Source organism: Petromyzon marinus, chromosome 20, assembly GCF_048934315.1.
Source record: "Petromyzon marinus isolate PM22_M1 ecotype Great Lakes invasive population chromosome 20, UKy_Petmar_22M1.pri1.0, whole genome shotgun sequence".
Classification (NCBI taxonomy): domain Eukaryota; kingdom Metazoa; phylum Chordata; class Hyperoartia; order Petromyzontiformes; family Petromyzontidae; genus Petromyzon; species Petromyzon marinus.
Genome location: NC_133686.1, coordinates 13915377 through 13936974, shown reverse-complemented (window position 1 = coordinate 13936974; position 21598 = coordinate 13915377). Strand labels below are relative to the sequence as shown.

General features: G+C 43.7%; 1 protein-coding gene across 2 annotated transcripts in view; it reads left to right on the top strand.

Annotated features, from left to right (window-relative positions):
- The window catches only part of ABCC10 (ATP binding cassette subfamily C member 10), a 69069-nt gene that overhangs the window by 15651 nt on the left and 31820 nt on the right, over positions 1 to 21598 (top strand). For both annotated transcript variants that reach the window (XM_032957482.2, XM_076068335.1), the window contains exons 3-9: positions 4673 to 6059; positions 6747 to 6974; positions 10758 to 10929; positions 11946 to 12094; positions 13264 to 13343; positions 14386 to 14557; positions 20787 to 20885. In XM_032957482.2, the coding sequence (XP_032813373.2) occupies positions 4673 to 6059; positions 6747 to 6974; positions 10758 to 10929; positions 11946 to 12094; positions 13264 to 13343; positions 14386 to 14557; positions 20787 to 20885 (2287 nt within the window). The remainder of the gene's footprint in view (positions 1 to 4672; positions 6060 to 6746; positions 6975 to 10757; positions 10930 to 11945; positions 12095 to 13263; positions 13344 to 14385; positions 14558 to 20786; positions 20886 to 21598) is intronic.

The following is a 21598-nucleotide window of genomic DNA, read 5'->3' as shown; positions in this document are numbered from 1 at the left end:
ATATTTGTAGTTTGCATGTCTCTCTCCCCATGGCCGTATTCTGATTTTTCCCTCCACATTTAGAATCAACATGCGTTTAGAGTATTTGGCGCCTTCAGACAATAGTGGAAGGTGCCTTACAAATAAATGTAAATTATGATACATTTTCACATGATAAGCCACTTCATTGGACTCGTGATTATTTGTGGCCAGGTCGCTTCTGAAAAGTGCTATATAGCTCAGTGGGCCTTACCTGGTAAAATAAAAATAGTTTAGTTTTTAGTTTAAATTAAGACTGAGCATCTCATCCCCTTTGGTGGTTTTGATCCAGTAGTAGATGCTATTTAGAAACAGGAATATGTAGGCAGTCAATCCCAGGCAGGGAGTCAACAGCATAGGTGGCTGGGGGAATGGACTTCCAGAAAAACCAAGGGGACTGACAAAAGGACCTCGTGACTGGTGCAGACTGTGAGCTAAGGACATGTTTACGTTGCTTTATGCAGTTTAACACGCAGGCTTTTGCGACCAATATTATCCAAAACACAGTTTTTGTTGGGTTACATCGCGTAAGTATAAATGTGTCGATAAACCTGCCACCACCCAACAGAGTCCATCAGTAATGTTATGTCACGTCAACAAAACTTGCCAATTAGTTACCACTCCAGCACACCGGTGTGCTGGAGAGATAAACCCGCAGTATTTACAAATCGAGTACAACGTTTCGCTGGCCATGATAACCAGCCTCATCAGGAGATAGTCAGAGTTGTGGAGAATTCCTGTTATTGATTGTTACAACCGACTACATGGAATGTTTGTGGACACTAATTGACTCTTACTCATCTGTACTCTGTTACATTATTGTCATGCTGAGAATACATTTTCCCCTTTTTTCTGGCAACAAAACAGGTGTTAAGATTTTGATTTGAAGTTTTCGTGACTGCAGTAATTCATATTCTTAGCTCTTTTGGTAAAGTCACGTTGAAGGGAAACAATAAAATAATAAAATATATATAAAAAATAAAAATTCTCACGACGTTTCGACCATAACACAAACGGTCGTCATCAGGTGTGTCGGTTTGCATTAAATTATTTATATTTTTAAACGGTGTATTTAATTATAAAAAAAAACGTCAGCGCCACGCGCAGCGGTTTGGCAATTTATTTAGAAGGACTAGTCCATCTATGTTCTGAAAAGAGGAGGGGGGAGACGAAAAATTAATGTATGCTCTCTGAAAGCCACTGTAAGCGTGAACAATCAATTAAGACCTGAAATGGTTAATCAAATCTTTCCAATGATTGCTAAGCCAGAATCCATCTTCTCGGTTGAAATTGTCTCTGTGCTTGTATATGTGGATAGCCTCATGAACGAATCTCTCATGGTAGCCAGATGGCTTACAAAGAACCTCCGTCTTGGAAAAGTCAATGTCATGTGAGCCTACTGAATTATAACAATGATCTGCCACGGCCGAGGTGTTGGTCCTACCGTGTTTAAGGTCTGCTTTGTGTTCACGAATGCGGTCCGAGACATGGCGTTTGCTTTCTCCAATGTAACTACTACCACAGAGGCAACTTAGTTTGTAGACACCAGGGTACTGTATGTCCGGAATCACATCTTGTACAGACAGAACCAGATCACGGATTTTATGTAATGTGTTGAAACGGACCTGGATCTTGTGTTTATTCAAGATTTTGGAGCTCTTTTTTGTGATCACTTTACCCTACATTGCGGGGATCACAAAAAAGATCTCCAAAATCTTGAATAAACACAAGATCCAGGTCCATTTCAACACATTACATAAAATCCGTGATCTGGTTCCGTCTGTAAAAGATGTGATTCTGGACATACAGTACCCTGGTGTCTACAAACTAAGTTGCCTCTGTGGTAGTAGTTACATTGGAGAAACCAAACGCCATGTCTCGGACCGCATTCGTGAACACAAAGCAGACCTTAAACACGGTAGGACCAACACCTCGGCCATGGCAGATCATTGTTATAATTCAGTAGGCTCACATGACATTGACTTTTCCAAGACAGAGGTTCTTTGTAAGCCATCTGGCTACCATGAGAGATTCGTTCATGAGGCTATCCACATATACAAGCACAGAGACAATTTCAACCGAGAAAATGGATTCTGGCTTAGCAATCATTGGAAAGATTTGATTAACCATTTCAGGTCTTAATTGATTGTTCACGCTTACAGTGGCTTTCAGACAGCATACATTAATTTTTCGTCTCCCCCCTCCTCTTTTCAGAACATAGATGGACTAGTCCTTCTAAATAAACTGGCAAATCGCTGCGCGTGGCGCTGACGTTTTTTAAATAAATAAATGCACCGTTTGAAAATTTAAATAAATAAATGCAAACCGACACACCTGATGACGACCGTTTGTGTTATGGTCGAAACGTCGTGAGAATTTTTATTGTTTTATATATTTTATTATTTTATTATTTCCCTTCAACGTGACTTTACCGAAAGAGCTAAGAATAGGTGTTAAGATGTTAAGATGTTGGCATCCTCTGGTCTAACACCGTTTGAGACTAGGCTCAAAAGAAAGCTGTCTATGGTGTGGACCAATCATTTTCAAAGACAATGCATATATTATCAGAGTATGTTTTTTGTTTGCATTCTGACCACAAGATTTGTGGTTAATGCAGACATGATCCCTCTTAAAAGGTTTCAGTTTGGTGTTTTAACATCTTAACACCTGTTTTGTTGCCAGAAAAAAGGGGAAAACCTATTCTGATATTTTGGTACTGGCAAAGGAGGTCCCATGATATTGTCATGCTCTTTTACAACACTTTAATTAAATCGAGTATTGCTTTGCACACAGTTTGTACCTTGATGTGAATGTTTTTCTTTTTAAGTTTAGCCAGCAACCAATCTCTCTGATTACAGTGAGGGAAAAAAAGTTTTTGATCCCCTGCTGATTTTGTACGTTTGCCCACTGACAAAGAAATGATCAGTCTATAATTTTAATGGTAGGTTTATTTGAACAGTGAGAGACAGAATAACAACAACAAAATCCAGAAAAACGCATGTCAAAAATGTTATAAATTGATTTGCATTTTAATGATGGAAATAAGTATTTGACCCCCTCTCAATCAGAAAGATTTCTGGCTCCCAGGTGTCTTTTATACAGGTAACTAACTGAGATTAGGAGCACACTCTTAAAGGGAGTGCTCCTAATCTCAGCTTGTTACCTGTATAAAAGACACCTGTCCACAGAAGCAATCAATCAATCAGATTCCAAACTCTCCACCATGGCCAAGACCAAAGAGCTCTCCAAGGATGTCAGGGACAAGATTGTAGACCTACACAAGGCTGGAATGGGTTACAAGACCATTGCCAAGCAGCTTGGTGAGATGGTGACAACAGTTGGTGCGATTATTCGCAAATGGAAGAAACACAAAAGAACTGTCAATCTCCCTCGGCCTGGGGCTCCATGCAAGATCTCACCTCGTGGAGTTGCAATGATCATGAGAACGGTGAGCAATCAGCCCAGAACTACACGGGAGGATCTTGTCAATGATCTCAAGGAAGCTGGGACTATAGTCACCAAGAAAACAACTGGTAACACACTACGCCGTGAAGGACTGAAATCCTGCAGTGCCCGCAAGGTCCCCCTGCTCAAGAAAGCACATATACATGCCCGTCTGAAGTTTGCCAATGAACATCTGAATAATTCAGAGGACAACTGGGTGAAAGTGTTGTGGTCAGATGAGACCAAAATGGAGCTCTTTGGCATCAACTCAACTCGCCGTGTTTGGAGGAGGAGGAATGCTGCCTATGACCCCAAGAACACCATCCCCACCGTCAAATATGGAGGTGGAAACATTATGCTTTAGGGGTGTTTTTCTGCTAAGGGACCAGGACAACTTCACCGCATCAAAGGGACGATGGATGGGGCCATGTACCGTCAAATCTTGGGTGAGAACCTCCTTCCCTCAGCCAGGGCATTGAAAATGGGTCGTGGATGGGTATTCCAGCATGACAATGACCCAAAACACAGGCCAAGGCAACAAAGGAGTGGCTCAAGAAGAAGCACATTAAGGTCCTGGAGTGGCCTAGCCAGTCTCCAGACCTTAATCCCATAGAAAATCTGTGGAAGGAGCTGAAGGTTCGAGTTGCCAAACGTCAGCCTCGAAACCTTAATGACTTGGAGAAGATCTGCAAAGAGGAGTGGGACAAAATCCCTCCTGAGATGTGTGCAAACCTGGTGGCCAACTGCAAGAAACATCTGACTTCTGTGATTGCCAACAAGGGTTCTGCCACCAAGTACTAAGTCATGTTTTGCAGAGGGGTCAAATACTTATTTCCCTCATTAAAATGCAAATCAATTTATAACATTTTTGACATGCGTTTTTCTGGATTTTGTTGTTGTTATTCTGTCTCTCACTGTTCAAATAAACCTACCATTAAAATATAAACTGATCATTTCTTTGTCAGTGGGCAAACGTACAAAATCAGCAGGGGATCAATACTTTTTTCCCTCACTGTATATTCGTGAATTTTGTTGGTGGTGTTTTGGGCCTTTTGGGCCTCTGCTCAGCAACTGTGATAAATAATAAATAGAGAAAACACAAACCCCAATATAATGTGGACTCTGCGAGTATGCGATATGTATGTCAATGTTGTATAACGTGTGTAAGATGGACTAACCAGCGGGCGTGCGATGTTGTGTTTGTGTGCAGACACGATAGTCACATGCCCGTATCGTACGGCTGGGTGCTGAGAATCCTCACGTCGGCTTTGGTGGTGGCACTATTTTTCTGCGACCTCGTGTCGCTTTCCTTTGACTTTGATGTCAAAACGCGACACCTGGACATCATGGCTTCATGCGTCGCAGCGTTCGCTTGGCTGTTCCACTCCCTGGCACTGTCCTCCGTTGCTCAATCTGAGCTGTCCTTTTCCCGGGGACCGCCGCTGATCATCGTTGTCTGGCTCGCAACAATTCCCTCCGCAGTCATAAACGGAGTGGCTTTCTTCACGAGGCCCGAGTTCTGCGTTCTCGGGGCTGCAGCTTGTGTGCACAAAGTGGTAATGTGTGGCGTTCCAGTGCTCATGGCGGTCTATTTACTCTCACTGATTCCATCAAATCGTCTTGTGGCCGTTCATGAGGTGGAATCCATTAATGATGCAGGTGAAAGGACCGCGCTCTTAGGCAGTCGGAAAAGAAAAACTGAACAACTTTTTCCTGATGCTCGTCACCGACAGGCGGTGACTGAAGATAGTAGTAGCTTCATTTCAAAACTTTTGTACATTTGGTTAAACCCAGTAATGAAGCAAGGTTACAATGGAGAATTGAATAGCCCTGATGATATCCTTGAGTTGCCTGAAAACATGAAGGTATCATTTGTGTCTCAAGCGTTTAAAGACGTTTTGTATGCAGACAGTAACCAAACAAGGGATTGCATTCCTGAGGATGTCAGCCAGAGTAGCCCAACTGGGAAGAGATTGTGCATCAGCAAAGACGCGCCATTACTTGCTAGCCAGCCGAGACGCACTCTCTTTTGGTCCCTCTACAAGGTTTACGGCGTTCGCTATTTATCGATTGGTCTTCTCTACTTGATTGCCATTGTGCTCGGTCTGTTGGGCCCTGTCATTCTGCAATATTTGCTCTCCTTCATGGAGAACAGACAGGAGCCTGCCTCTCACGGCTACTACTACATTGCCGGCCTCTTTGGGACCACATTTTTTGGGGCTTTTTTCAACAATCAGTTCTCCTACCGGATCAACAAGATTGCCTTGTGCGTACGCGCAGCCCTGGTCACGACGGTTTATCGGAAATCATTGCGGGTCGGCGCGTCCTCCCTGTCCGAGTTCAGCACGGGAGAGATAGTGAACTACATGAGCACCGACACAGACCGCATCGTCAACTTCTGCCCAAGCTTCCACTCGTTCTGGAGCCTGCCTCTGCAGGTGGCCGTCTCTCTCCTGCTGCTCTACCAGCAGGTCGGCGTCGCCTTCCTGGCCGGCATCGCCGTCGCCATCTTGCTCGTCCCGCTGAACAAACTGATCGCGAATAAGATCGGAGGATTTAGCCAAGCGATGATGCACCACAAAGATGGAAGAGTCAAGGTTGGTTTGAACAAAACAACACCATTTCGATGTAACTTTACTTAACAATTTTTTTTTTATTTTACCAGGTAAGGTCCCTTAAGCTATATAGCTCTTTTTCATAAGCGTCCTGGCGACAAATGATAGCTCACCAAAGTGGTTTATAATTGGGAAATTGATTACAGCCATATACTCTAAACGCATGTTTCTAAATGTGGAGGGAATAACCGGAGCACCCGGCAAAAATGCACGCCACCACGACCTCCTGCATGCCAGGCGAGATAGATAACATCTTGCCACCATAGATGTGATGCATAATGACCACTATCGTCATTGTACAGAATATAATAAATTAAATAAGCAGACAATATGCCTCCTTCACACATCTGTACCCTCCACATAGATTTTTTTTAAACATTTATTTTGCACATCCTTTCAGCAACATGGCCTTCTGGGAGTGCATAATTTCAGCAGAATTTATTCAACACAATCAAAACGCTGGACCAGTTTTGATATGTAGTGTCTCATCAACAGGCTTACTTGAACCAATGCTGGTGAACTGCCCGATGTTTATAGGCAAGGACCCTCTCTATCATAGTTTTCTTTTCAATCGGTGCCAAATTGTCTGGCTCTCTTATAATTTAAGTAGTTTAGAAATGAAGTGGGTTCGTCACATATAAAACTCAACACCATGTCGGCGATTCACAGCTCATGACCGAGATTCTCTTCGGCATCCGTGCAATCAAGCTGCACTGCTGGGAGGAGAGCTTCTCGCGCAAAGTGAATGGGTTTCGCTCGGATGAGTTGAAGGGCCTCTTGGGCATGAAGTACCTGGACGCGCTGTGCGTGTACCTGTGGGCGGTGACGCCGGTGCTCATCTCCATCCTCACGTTCGTGACGTACGTCAGCCTTGGCAATGCCCTCACCGCAACGAAGGTAGGGGAGCGCGCTCGGTTGTTTCGTTGAAAAAAATGATGATAAAAGCCACGGAGTATGTGTGTGGTTTTGTTTTTTGCTGAATTCCACCTGCACGTAAACACAAGGGCATATAGTGAATCAGCATTGAGGCCTTTCGGGTTTCATATTCAACTTCAAGAGATGATATTTCCGGTGAAACTTAGTTCCGAAGAACAAGACGTCCTGACAGGTTTGGGTGAACAGCACCGAAAGATGAAAATACAAACCCTCTAGAGCTGAAGGGCCAAATGTTACATTCCAGTATGGGGGCAGGCTCACATCCCGAAAAAAGACGGAAAAATAACGTGAGAACAGGAAGAAGGTGCAAAATGATCAGAATGAGCTACATCATGGGATCTCCTTTGCCAGTACCAAAATATGAGAATAGGTTTTCCCCTTTTTTCTTGCCAGAAAAAAGGGGAAAACCTATTCTCATAATCAAAATGAGAATGTTTATTAATACTGGAGGAATCCAATGAGCTATGAAGCTCTTTTTCATAGTCCAGCAGAAGAGGGGATGAGAATAGCAGTGCCCGGCCGAAAAGGGAGGCGGTGGACTCGAAAGGTTAATTCTGCCGATCATACGTACGTACATACGTACGTTGAACTGCCTTCGCACCACACGTAGCCGACGATGATAATTGGAGGTGCCGGGAAGGACAACAAACCTAAACACTAAAAGCAGTTCTAAAGAAAAGGAGTCTGGAGCGGACCAACCCCTTAATGCACCATAACTCTCAGACCCTCCACAACAGGAGACTGCACCCACTCCGCCTCAGATGGAAGAAGGGCCTTTGTCCAAATCGTTGCTTATTATTATATACAGGTATACCTCAGTTTAACATGTAGGCTTTCGCGACCAATATTATTCATAATGAAAGTTTTTAGGTTAGATCGCAAAAGTATACTTACGACACATTTATACTTTCGCGATCTAACCCAAAAACCTTTATTCTGGGTTTTCCTCTTATAGCGCTGCCTCTTATAACGCCATTTTTTTATGGATGGAAAATTCCTGAGCGGAACAGCCCCCCATATATGGAAGAAAGTGGGCATGGCGTTGCCAGTAGGGGTGTGTTTCAGCCCATATACTGGTCTTGTGGAATCTGAATGGAGGTGCCTATTGTATCGATTCTGCTCAGTCGATGCGATAGCCACGTTCGAGTATTTATTCATGCAGGGTTCATCGCTGCATCCATTTATTGGTGATTCATGGCTTGAGTAATCCAATTGGTTACAATAGCATCCCATGGAGCGTGTGATTACGGCAGGCAGTGTGTAGAAGTCTTACTGTTTAGTTCCTTATATAGAGGCATAGATGTGTTGACCACCCTTCTGCGCTCTTGCACAATGTGGGGGGGATTACTGAGGCAACATACATTATGCATGTGCATTATGTGAGCCCTTTGAACTTGTCCTTCCTGTCTATTGTGTTTATGAAAATAGCCCTACCAACGATAATCCCTATTGAAGTATGCTGCCCTTTATATAAGGAACAAAACAATAAGACTTTACAAATCTGGCTGTCGCGTGATGAAGCTAGTTGTAATTACTGGAGAAACGTCATACTCAGTTTGTAAATGTTGTGGCTTTGCTCTCCAACACACAGTGTGCTGTACTAGTGACGAATTGGCATGTTCTGTTTACGTGACAACCCTTACTCGTTGGCTGTGTCGGGTGGTGGCGGGTTTTAACGACATTTATATATTTACGCGATCTAACCCAAAAAAACAATAGGGTTTTTCCCCTTTTTTCTGGCAACAAAACTGAAACCTTTTTTTACAAGGATTCATGTCTGCATTAACCAGAATACTTGCAGTCAAAATGCAAACAAAAAACACGCTGATAATATATGCATTGTCCTTGAAACTGATTGGTCGCCAAAAGGCATTCGAACGCCTTTTGGCGTCATCTGGTCGAGCACCAATTGAGACCAGGCTCTAAGGAAAGCTGTCTCTGGTGTGGACCAATCAGTTTCAAGGACAATGCATATATTATCAGTGTGTTTTTTGTTTGCATTTTGACTGCACGTATTGTGGTTAATGCAGACATGAATCCTTGTAAAAAAAGGTTTCAGTTTTGTTGCCAGAAAAAAAGGGGAAAAACCCTATTATTATATTTTGGTACTGTCAAAGGAGGTCCAATTATCCAAATAAACCTTATGGATATTGGTCGTGAAAGCCTATGTGTTATAAAGTGATTTTTTTTGTTATAAAATGCTTTAATACATTTATCATGTGGACAGTATCATTTTATTACTGATTCCCCAATGAAGCTTCCCTAATGAAGCCCTCATCGCTCATAGGTAAAAAGTATTGGTCGGGAACGCATCCCCATTGGAACCGTGTTATTGTGACCTTTTAGCGCTGTTTTCTATAGTGACTAATTTACCAAGACTGCATTCTTCAGCGCTATAGGAGGTATGCCTGTATATATTTTAAGGCCTCGGTGTTTTTGAAAAATGTGTTCAGTTTTATGTCCTTTTACAATATTTCCACCGCTCTCACCCACTTGTACGCGAAAGACGTATCGAGAACTTTAGAGCGAAATCTCTTGTAAATTTGATCTGGTTTCATTGGAAGCGTAATTTACACAATGCCGCTGTCCCACGCACGCTCTTTGCTGCCATCAAAGCAGTCTGGAAAATATCCAGACTGCTTTGAGTGGCTATAACATCCCTTCTCACAGGAGTTGTTGCCAGATATTGCCACTGCCACTCCACAACTGTCACTCGTAAAACAGTAATTTCAGGGTCATGATTATCTAAGACATGAAGTTCAGGGTCACCTTGAGGCACCCTCGTACATCACTGGTCACTGTGTTTGCGGCACGCCTCCATTTAGTCATGGTTGACTACTACAGGGCGAAAGAAGTTCAACATACATACGTACACTGTGGTGGCTTTTGATAGCAATGGTCATTGATCCCAAACTTGATTTGAAGCTTTCGTCACTGCAGGAATTACTCTTTGGTTCTTTCGGTAAAGTCACGTAGAAAGAAAATAAATTAAATAATAGAATACGACGTGTCGATTGCAACACAAGCAATCATCAGGTAGAACAAAATTTGAGAAAGAGACAAAACACAGACACGGAGACACACAGACAGACACACAAGCAGAGAGAGACAACACAGACACAGAGAGACACACAACATAGACACGTGTCTATGTTGTGTGTCTCTCTGTGTGTTCTCATTAAATTGTTGTGTAAACTTAGGATCAATCGTCATCAGGTAGAACAAAATTTGAGAGAGACAAAACACAGACACGGAGACACACAGACAGACACTCAAGCAAGAGAGACAACACAGACATACACAGAGAGACACACAACATAGACACGTGTCTAGACACGTGTCTATGTTGTGTCTCTCTCTGTGTGTCTATGTTGTGTGTCTCTCTCTGTGTGTCTCTGTGTTGTCTCTCTCTGCTTGTGTGTCTGTGTGTCTCCGTGTCTGTGTTTTGTCTCTCTCAAATTTAGTTCTACCTGATGACCATTGATCCTAAGTTTAGACAACAATTTAATGAGAACCCCTCTGTGAATGTATATTGAAGTCTTTTCACAATAGCGATAGATTCATGCATTGTACTTGCAATAATTTTTGGCTGGAAATAAATTGTGACTTGCAGTGCTTTTTTATTTGCAGAATACCGATGAAGTGATAATTGGATTGTCAGTAATTTTGGGTTAATTGGAAGAGGTGTGCAGAAATAGAATGTAATAATGTTTGCATTTTTTCTTACACTTGCATTTTCTGCAGGTTTTCACAGCTGTGGCTTTGATCAACATGCTGATTACGCCTCTCAATGCCTTTCCGTGGGTGCTAAACGGACTCATTGAAGCACGGATTTCTTTAAGGAGACTTGAAACATTTTTGTCCTTACCAGAGTTCAATGCTGAAACATATTACTGCAATAGCAAGCCATTTTACGGTAATGCTCCATCATAGAGTCTGTAAAGTGGAATGTAAACGTTGAGATATCCTGGAACACTTGTGCCACACATCGAACCTCTTTGTAAAGTTTTTATGTTCTTCCTGTGTCCCAGTTGGATTTCCTCTGGGTTCTTCCGTCGACTTTCATAGCATCAAAAGACCCATTCAATGTAACTGGTATTGCCAAACATCCCCAATTCCTGAAAATGACTGAATTAATTTACAAAGACAAAGATCCCCGATGTAATCTTTATAGATTGTTGGGGCAAGTGCTGTGAGCGAGCACCTATCAAGGCCGGCACCGCACATGATGGGGTGGGTGACCATCATCACGCCCGGCCGCCTTTGTCTCCTTAATGGCGATGTTTACACACCGCACCAGGTACTCATTTGAGGCTGAGTTGACCTAGGGGAGGCCCAGGACCTGTTCAGTTTATCGTCACCGATGTGGGCTGTGAGTGGGAATCAAACCTGGGTCGCCGGGTTCGTAATGCAGCGCGCTAACCGCTACACGACCGCTCCCCATTAATTGGGTTTACACACGCACACAGCAGCAGCAACATCGCCCCCGACTGCGAAAACCTGGCAGGACCCTCCTGAACAAGAGTCTTGAGACTCGGTGTGATTTTCCTGGGTAAACAAATGTAATAATAAATAATTACCCTGTGGTTGGCAACCAAGGAGAACTGCAGCTGCACGATGGGCCACTGGGAATGCCATGTGGAGCCTGTCGGCGCAGGCCTTGCAGGGCTAGGGGCACTTATGCGATGCTCTTCTGAAACAGAGAGGCTGTATCTCCGCCTCTCTCCGCGTCCCCTCTGGCCACGCTGCCCAACTGTTCAACAAGGTCGCCGTGTCGCTGCCTTGTTGTGGTCACTTCCCTGTTCCAAATTTTCAGTTTGACACAAATGCACCACCGGCTCGGGGCTGTAAAAGGGAGCTCTGCACCGCCTCAATGCTCCTGTGAGCAGGAAATCACCCCAGCGTCCCCCCCCCCCCTTCCGTGCTGAGCAGAGGGAGCGCAGAGCGGCGAATGGGAGGTGGCGCTGTGCCGAGCAACGCTGTCGTGGGCCTCGCTGCTGTGCCCACCGCAGCAGCGCGGCTCCCCGGACCCTGCCGCGGAGGGCTTCTCCCTCAAACGTGTGGAGTTCGGAGTTAAGGAGGTCAGCTAGAGCTTCGTCGCGTTTCAGACATGCGTTATGCCGCTCGCTTTGCAAGCCGATATTTTAGTTTTACAGTTTATAATGATAAACGCTTCAAGGCCGGGATGTAAAACCGGCAGTGTTGTTGATGCCACTAGAATTCACGATAACTTCCTCCTGCCGAATTGCACATCCTGGACAGGCCTGACTCAGCTCCTCCTGGACAAGGGGCCAGTCGAGCTGTGGTGTGAGGTGATAGACTGCCAAGGAGAGCGAGCCAGGGTAGTGCCAAAGGGACAATTGATGGTGCAGGGCCCATCCCAGTTCCCGCCTAGTGCCCGCCCTGCTCCAGGTCGCTGACCTCTGTTGCCATTTCAGTGCCCAGCTTGTGAATCCTCCATCCCGCAGCCTTGGCCATCTCTTCCTCTTGTCTACACTCTGTTCTTGCTATGCTCTATTCCAGACTTTCAATTTTCTTGTCACATCCTACGATCAAATCCCTTTAGTTATCTGTATTCACCAATATTCACATGGCAGAAACTTATTTTCTAGTTGTCTGTAATCTTGTGTTTACTGAGATTTGAAGTTTCCGCTTCCTCAGTTTTCTTTTGGCATTTGAATCCCATTTCTTCCAGTTGGACATGGAAGGCTTCACTGCTGTCCACGCAGTCGTGACGTAGCCATGGTCATACCCAGATTGTACGTCGGCCGTCTATATAATTATATAATGAGAAATCAATTGGGAATGTCTCACCAGATGCTGGAAACCAGGTTAGCTGATTGCCGCTTGTTCACCCTCTGCCCATTCCGAGATGTCTGCAAGTTGCAGGGTGGGGCGTCCCGTTCACCTCTGAATCTTGGAACGTGCAAGCGTAGTGCCGTTGTTTTTAAATACATTGTACTCTCTGAAGAGAATTATAGCGACACGATCGCACTCTATGATAGCTGGGGCCAAACTGTGCCACGCACCCTCCCGCAAGGCCTTGTGGGGGGAGCCTCGGTAGCAATAAAGTTATTTTATATTAGTTTTTCTTCCGGTTCCGTTCTGATGACATACGCTTGTATGTCATCAGAACAGACTTGGAAGGAAAATTTGATGACCTACACATGTATGCTATCGGAACGGGAAAGGGTTAAAAGGCACCTCCCACAGCTGCCACTGGTAATGCCGGCGCCGTGTTGTTCACCAGGGACAGCTGGTCGGCGTAGTTGGAAAAGTTGGAAGCGGGAAGAGCTCCCTACTTGCGGCCATAACCGGTGACCTCTTCAGGTGAGATTCCATGCATTCGTTGGTATCCATCATTGACATTCATGTTCAAACTCGCCTGAAATGCTCTGATATAAGAGCGTACTCATACTTGATTGGTTTGTTCCTCTGGCTTTTTTCTGTGTTTTGATGACGCAGTACTGGAGTTCAATTAAAACGCTTGGAACATTACGGTGTAGCGTACCGTGGTTAATGTAACGAGGAGCCATGTCACCGTTGCCAGCTGCACAAGCTGGCACGTGACTGTCAGTGTGAATTGAGGCTTCAGGTGGGAAGGCATTGAGCGCTTACTCCAACCACTCGGTTTGGTTGTTTTTAGGCCTGCAGGGAGGGCTGTTGTGCAACTACCTTTTTAGCAAACTGTGATTGCGGTTCCATGTTTCATCGTAGAAATATTCCACCTGCAGGAAAGCCTTTTTGTGTGACCTGAACAGTCCGGGATTTGGCATCTGTGTTTGGGTGACCGTTATCGATTCTTACTGAAATCTGGTGATTTCCTGTTGAACATTATTCCAGTGCACTGCACAGTCATCATACACCTAGGCTGGGAAAATATGTGCGGGTTTGGTCTGTGTAGTTTGGTGGCGAGATGTTAACTCCCTCGCCTGGTATGTAGGTGGTCGTGGGTTCAATGCCGACCCTCACGCCTGTATATTTGGAGTTTGCATGGTCTCCCCGTAGTCGCATAGATTTTTCTTCGGTTTTTACCTCCTCATTTAGAAACATGCTTTCAGAGTATTTGGCTGCTATAAATTTAGACATGATAAGCTACTTCATTGAAATATCATTTGTCGCCAGGTCGCCTCTGAAAAAGAGCTATATATAGCTCCGTGGGCCTTACTTGGTAATGTAAAGATAAATTAAAGTTTAGTTTGGTTTTAGTGCATTGATAAAAATATGAATTTTTAAGTGCCAAAGAGTCCAACTGGTGTTCTGCGGGTTAGCGGGACCGATGGGTGGTGGGTGTTGAGACACGGGGGCTATGTTGGCATAGGTAGCGGTGTTCCTGGCCCCCTTGCTTCCCTTACATGTGGCTTCCCGGCAGGTGTAGTGGAGGGGTCCTTGTGAAGCGACTGGAGGAAGGTTTCGGATTGTTCACCCAAGAGACGTGGATCCAGCATGGGACTGTGCGAGACAACATCCTCTTTGGCAGTCGCTACGATGAAGACAAATACCTCTCCATCATTCGCGCCTGCGCGCTGTCGGAAGACCTCAAGGTTTGCAAACATTTTATGACAACACCTCATTTTGTGCATTTTATGCAGCAGTGATAGAAGTGAATAATTCAGGGGGGGCACCTGTCTGGGCTTGACCAGTCAGTCCGGTAATTGGGTGGCAGGACTTGATTTCTACCGAGATCTGGTGCCAGTCTTGCGTTGAACTTGATTACAGTTTACTGCACAGTTTTGATTCTAGACCCAGGCTGATGGAGAAGAACGCCCGGGTTTGGTTTGTGGACAAGGTGGTGATCCCAGGAGAACTGTTTTTCCGCATGCTGCCTGTATGGAGTTTAAATGATCTACATATTGCAGTCTGGCAGACCTGCGGAGCTTGCCTGTTACACCTCCTGGGCAGGGCCGTCCAGTCGGGTACTAATTTGACATGAAGGATAAAAAAAAACCATAATAGGCGACATCTTGGGCAGTGGCCCTTCTTCAAAGCATGTGTGACCTCTCTATCTGTGGCCTCTCTATGGCATCTCCATCTATGACTTCACTATCTATGGCTTCTCTTCTCTATGGCCTCAATCTCTATGGCCTATCTGTGTGCTGTAAATCTTTGTACTTAAATGAGGGTCATGGCCTGACACATCACCTGTGATATATTTTGTTCCGCTTAAGGCCACACTATTAATGACGAATGTTAAGTGTTCTTTGTGCACCGCTGTCATTGCTGTATTTAGAAGTAACGTGCTTTCATTTTGAACACACATCAAGCTTAGTTTCTTCATGATTTTTTTTTTTATTACCGAGCGATTATAGACTCTATGGATATTTTTTGGTTTGTGAAAAGCCAAACCTAGCGCAGTGGCGGTGTCGGCACGTTGAGATGCTGGGCATGGGTGACCAGTGGCAATCATGGCCATGCAGCCTCTGTGTGGTTTTGGTGGCTACGGTAACATTCGAGCTGCATGTGCAGTAACATTCAGAATCAGAAGTTTTTCCATATTAGAGTTTTTTTTGGGTTAGATTGTGTAAATATATGTGTCGTTGAAACCCACCACCACCCAACACAGCCAACTAGTAAGGGTTGTCACGTAAACATAACATGCCAATTCATCATTAGTACAGCACACCGGTGTGTTGGAGAGCCAAGCCACAACATTTACAATCTGAGTACAACGTTTTGCCAGTAATTACTATTAGCTTCATCAGGCGACAGCCAGATTTGTGGATAAGTCCACCTGTTTCGGTCATTGTATGGAGGCGTAGATGTAGTGACCACACTTCTGCGCTCTTGCGGAAAGTGGGGGGGGGGATTAATGAGCCAACGTACATTATGCATGCATATTATGCGAGCCCTTTCATCTTGTCCTTCCTGTCCATTGTGTGTATTAAAATATACCCGTACCAACGGTAATCTCTATTTCAGTTTCATTTAATTTCAGTTTTCATTTATTTGGTATAGCCCTCTAAGCCATTCGGCTCTTGAATCGGGTGCAACCGCAACAAACAAAAACATGAACAAGAAAACATCTTAAAGTGGCTATGTGATTGTGCAAACAGAAAAATCCATGAAAAAACAGCAAAATCTTCCAGAAAAAGCACTGTACACCAACGCTGTGTGCAAAAATCCCAGTGGGAGGCAAGTCAAACAACCACAAGACAACTTAAATTAAGGCCATCAGTCTAACTCCGTACTACAATAAACAAAAACATGGCCAAACCAAAAAACTTTTCGAAATCACCAAAATAAAGCCATAAAATTCAATGTAACAGTGATCATAGGAACTGTGACCGAAATTTCACAATTAACGACATAAACAACATGTACCACCAAACCCTGTAGCCATAGCTGGCTGCATGAGTCACTCCACAACAGCAGGAGCATCGGTAGGAGTATCAACATTTTTCCAATGCACCTTTAAAGATCAGCACACTAAATCAAAACACAAGATCATACTTTGCAGCGGTCATCCGGAGCGAAACATTTGATTTTAGGCCACTGAACAGCAGTGGCAGCTAGGGGTGTACAACTCCTCGAGCAGTTTTGAGTGAAGATCTCATAGGTAGTGATTCAAGTTGCAGTTTATTGGCAATAGCATTCCAGACCCTGCGGGCATCAATAGCAAAGGCCCTTCCTCCAGTATTTGTATGGCAATAAGGAATGTGAAGCTCGTATATGAGCGAAGACCTTAGGTCACATTTGTTATTCAAACAGAGAGGAGATCCAGCAGGTAGTCTGCACATTTCTTTGTAAGTACATTGTGAATAAATAAGATCTGGTGCACAAGCCGTCGAACATTAAGAGAAGTTAAGTTTGACCCAATGTAGAGATCACAGTGGTGAGTCCTATATGGGCAGTTCAATGCAAATCTTAAGGCTGAGTGATAAATTGAGTCAAGCTTCTTCAGTACAGTAGTGGGGGCTGATTTATATACGATATCACAGTAATCAAATAGAGGCAGTATGGTAGCTTTTATCAATTCCAAACGGAACATAGGGGAGAAACAGTGCTTGTGTCGATACAGAAAACCAATTTTTATTTTTGTCTTTTTACCAATATAATCAATGTGATCTTCAAAATTCAGTTTTGAATCCAGGATGACCGCAAGATACTTATAGATCTTAACTTGCTCTATTTGATAATTATTTAAGGAATGTAATTGGGGAAAATAACTTTCTGCTTTAGTCCTGGTGAGAAGCATAGCACCTTGGTTTTGGAGGTATTCAGGACTACATATTCTTAGTTTTTTCGGTAAAGTCACGTTGAAGAGAAACAACAAAATAACAAAATATATATAAAACAATAAGAGCAACTAGCTGATGTTGTAGTTTGTTGAAATCACCCTGGAGCTTAGCAATCACGTCATCCGGAGAGCGGCCAGCAGTAATCAGTATCGTGTGATCTGCAAAAAGATTTACCCTGGAATGATCCAGGTCAGTGCCCAAGTCATTGACATAAAGAAAGAACAAGAGGGGGCCGAGGATGGAACCCTGTGGAACCCCTTTTGTTATCTTAACACTGTTTGACCTCCAACCATCTGTGAATACAGTTTGGGTGCGAGAAAAAAGGAAATTTTGTAAACATTCTACTGCGTGTTTGGTGAAATGGAGGCAACTTAGTTTACAAAGCAGGGTCTTGTGGTTGACTGTATCAAGGCTTTGGACAAGTCAAGAAAAAGACTGGCGCAGTACTGCTTATTATCAAGGCTACTGTAAATGTGATTCAGAGAGTCTGAAGTATGGTGTCCTGTATAGGCATGCATTTAAACAATGTATTATTTGATTATTCGCTTCCATGCAGCACGAAGTCGGTAGCTTTACGAACGGTAAAAATTATTTTTATTTCTTTCAATTTTGATACATGATCTAATTAGTCTTGGCCAGTAGTAGCTAGTTTTGCACAGAACTTTAACATTATCAAAATCAATTGAGTGTCCTTGTTGGCACGTGTGTTCTGCTACTGCTGACAGTTGTATTTGGGAGTATTTAATATTTCTTTGATGTTATTTTAGTCTCGTGCTGATCATTCGTCCTGTTTGCCCAACATAACATTTGCCACAAGTCCAGTTAATCCTGTACACACCTTCTGTTGATAGCTTCGGTAAAACATATTTTGTACCAAATATTAATTTCTGTATTTTATGTACCGTGCCAAATGTGACTCAGATGTTTTGTTTTTCCAAACATCTGGATAGTTAATCAGTCACTCCCGCAATGTACGGTATTTTGATCGTTTTAATTACTTGGGCAGTTTCAATGCTCGTGTTATTTTATTTGGTTTTGGCATTCAATGCCCTGTTGATTTGTGTATCATTGTAACCGTTCATTTGCAGCGCTTCTTTAACATGTTGAATTTCACTTCTCAGACTGTTACCATCTGACACTTTCTTAGCTCGATGAATGAGTGTCTTGATAAGAGCAGATTCTGTGCAGGGTGATGGTGTGACTCTGCATTCAGATAGGTGTCAGTATGCGTTTTTCTTTTGGTAAACGCTGTGTGTTATTTTACCATTTCGACCCTGTCCGAGCAGAATATCCAGAAATTTTAGAGTTCTGTCAGCTTCCACTTCCATGGTGAACTGGATGGATGGGTTTGCGAATTGAGATGATTTAGAAATTCGTTGAGTGTATCTTTGCCGTGTGGCCAGACCACCACTGTGTCATCCACATATCTAAACCAAGCAGAGATTTTTAGTGTGCTTGAAGTTATTGCTTTTGTTAAAAAATCTTCCATGTACAAATTCGCTATCACAGGAGACAAAGGAGAGCCCATTGCTGCTCCTTTGTGACTGATAAACTAGCCAGATGTTTGGAAAAACAAAACATCTGAGTCAGATTTGGCACAGTACATAAAATACCGAAATTTATATCTGGTACAAAATATGTATTACCGAAGCTATCAACAGAAGGTGTGTACAGGATTAACTGCACTTTGTGGCAAATGTTATGTTGGGCAAACAGGGCGAATGATCAACACGAGACTAAAAGAACATCATAAAGATATTAAATACTCCCAAATACAATTGTCAGTAGTAGCAGAACACACGTGCCAACAAGGACACTCAATTAATTTTAATAATGTTGAAGTTCTGTGCAAAACTAGCTACTACTAGCCAAGACTAATTTGAGAATATATCGAAATTGAAAGAAAAAATAATTTTAACCGTTCGTATAGCAACCGACTTAGGGCTGCGTGGAAGCGAATAATCAAATAATACATTGTTTAAATGCATGCCTATACAGGGCACCATACTTCAATAGGGATTCCCGTTGGACAGGGAGGACAAGATCAAAGGGCTCGCATAATGCGCATGCATAATGTACGTTGACTCATTAATCCCCTCCCCCCCTACTTTGCGCAAGAGCGCAGAAGCGTGGTCACCACATCTACGCCTCTATATAAGGAACGAAACAGGTGGACTTCTCCACAAATTTGGCTATCGCCTGATGAAGCTGGTTGTAATTACTGGCAAAACGTCGTACTCAGATTGTAAATGTTGTGGCTTGGTTCTCCAACACACCGGTGTGCTGTACTCGTGACGAATTGGCACGTTCTGTTTACGTGACAACCCTTACTAGTTGGCTGTGTCGGGTGGTGGCGGGTTTTAAGGACACATTCATATATTTACGCAATCTAACCGAAAAAATACTCTTATGGATGATATTGGTCATGAGAGCCTACGTGTTAAACAGAAGTTTTTCATCTGAGTAAATTACTGCTCTTCTTCTTCCTCTTCCTATTCTTCTTCCTCTCCTTCCTCTTTTTCCTCCTTATTGCATAAATGCAGAGAAACAATTACAATTCCACATTCAGGTGGTGAAGCCCAGATATCCATGTCAGGAGCAGTGGCGTTAATCATCGCCGTGATATCTCCTTTGTATTTGAATTACCCATTGAGCTATGTGGCTCGTTTGTAAGGGTGACTCGACCAGCAGACAGATATGGCAGCAAGAGTGACAACTTAATAAGCAAACACGATATAAAATATAAATAAAGTAATTAAAACCAAATGATGGGTGCTTATTTAAAAATGTGATTTGTAATGCCAGCACTGGGCCGGTGATATGTAAACAGTGGCACTTTGTGGTTTGCTTGCAATGTGGATCAGTGACGTGAGGTCAATGGCTGGGGAGGCACTGGCTCGTGTCAGAGCCAGTCACACACTGAGGTGGGCGTGGCCTCAGAGGGGGCGTGGCCTCAGAGGGGGACGTGTCTAACACGCCCCCCTCAGTGAGGCAAATGTGATAGCTGCCTCCCTTGGTGCTTTTTCATTGCAGTTTCATGACGAGACCAGCGAGCCTAAATATCTTAATACACATACGTGAAATAAGTTACCTGGAGTATGGAAGGCGAGGACATGAAATGAAGGGGTCTACAAACATTACATTGGTGACATACTGAGATAGTAACAGGCACGCGCTTATTGCCCACGCTCCATCCAGTTACTGAGGGGTTGCGCAATCAGAGGGGAGGCTGAGCTCGTCGCTGCCTCACCTCTCGTCTCTTCCTGTATTTGCAGCGGAGCTCTGCAAATTTGGCGATTTTGACTATAAAAATTATTGTAATCATACAGAAATGACATTTATAACACAGATCCGTGGAAAAATCTTAATATTTATTTCATTTATTATTTTATTTGATTATTCTTTTTTTTTACTTTTCGTAACAGCTATTTTCATTGGAGTATGACAGGTGAGGCTCTGCCTCCCCTGCCTCCCCTGACCGCACGTCCCTGATGTGGATGTGTTGTTGTTGCTGTTGTTATTGATGCGTGTGCAGGCGTTGGCGAACGGGGACCGGACAGAGGTCGGGGAGAATGGGGTGACTCTCAGCGGAGGCCAGAAAGCCAGGATTGCGCTTGCACGGGTGGCCTACAGCGTGAGTTTATTCTCTAGATTTTTATTAAAACATTTCACCTGGAAAGTACCTCGGGATGGAAATTTTTTGTCTGCAACGGTGTCCAGGGGTATCAAATGACACGGACACACAGCAAGCACACACTCAACCACTGACAATCATCGTTTCCTCTCGGAGAGATTGTATGTATGGTTAACTTCTTTTGCACTGTACGTAGGCAACCGTACTAATCAGATGTTGTATTCTGTTATAACATAAAAGGTCTTTTGGCTTTACGTATGACCAAAAAAAAATACAGCCCTTTGATAATCCAGTGCTGGATGAAGGCTTCTTCACATAGCGTCAGTGGTGGGGGAAGTTTACAGACCTGAGCTTTGGCACCATATTCCATAGGCACATTCATCAGTAGGATCATTCTTAATACGTGTATTTACACATGATGTTTCAAGGCCAAACATAACTCGTCGTATGCCAGCCCTCATAGCGGCGGTAGAGATATGTTAACTACTTTGCCTGGTATACAGGAGGTCTTGGGTTCCATCTCGACCCTGACGCCTGTATATTTGGAGTTTGCGTGTTCTCCCCATGGTCGTGTGGATTTTTGTCCAGGTCCTCTGGTTTTCCCTCCACATTTAGAAACATGCGTTGAAGAGTATTTGGCTGCTATACATTTCCAAGTGATAAACCACTTAATTGGGTGATCATTTGTGGCCAGGTCGCTTATGAAAAAGAGC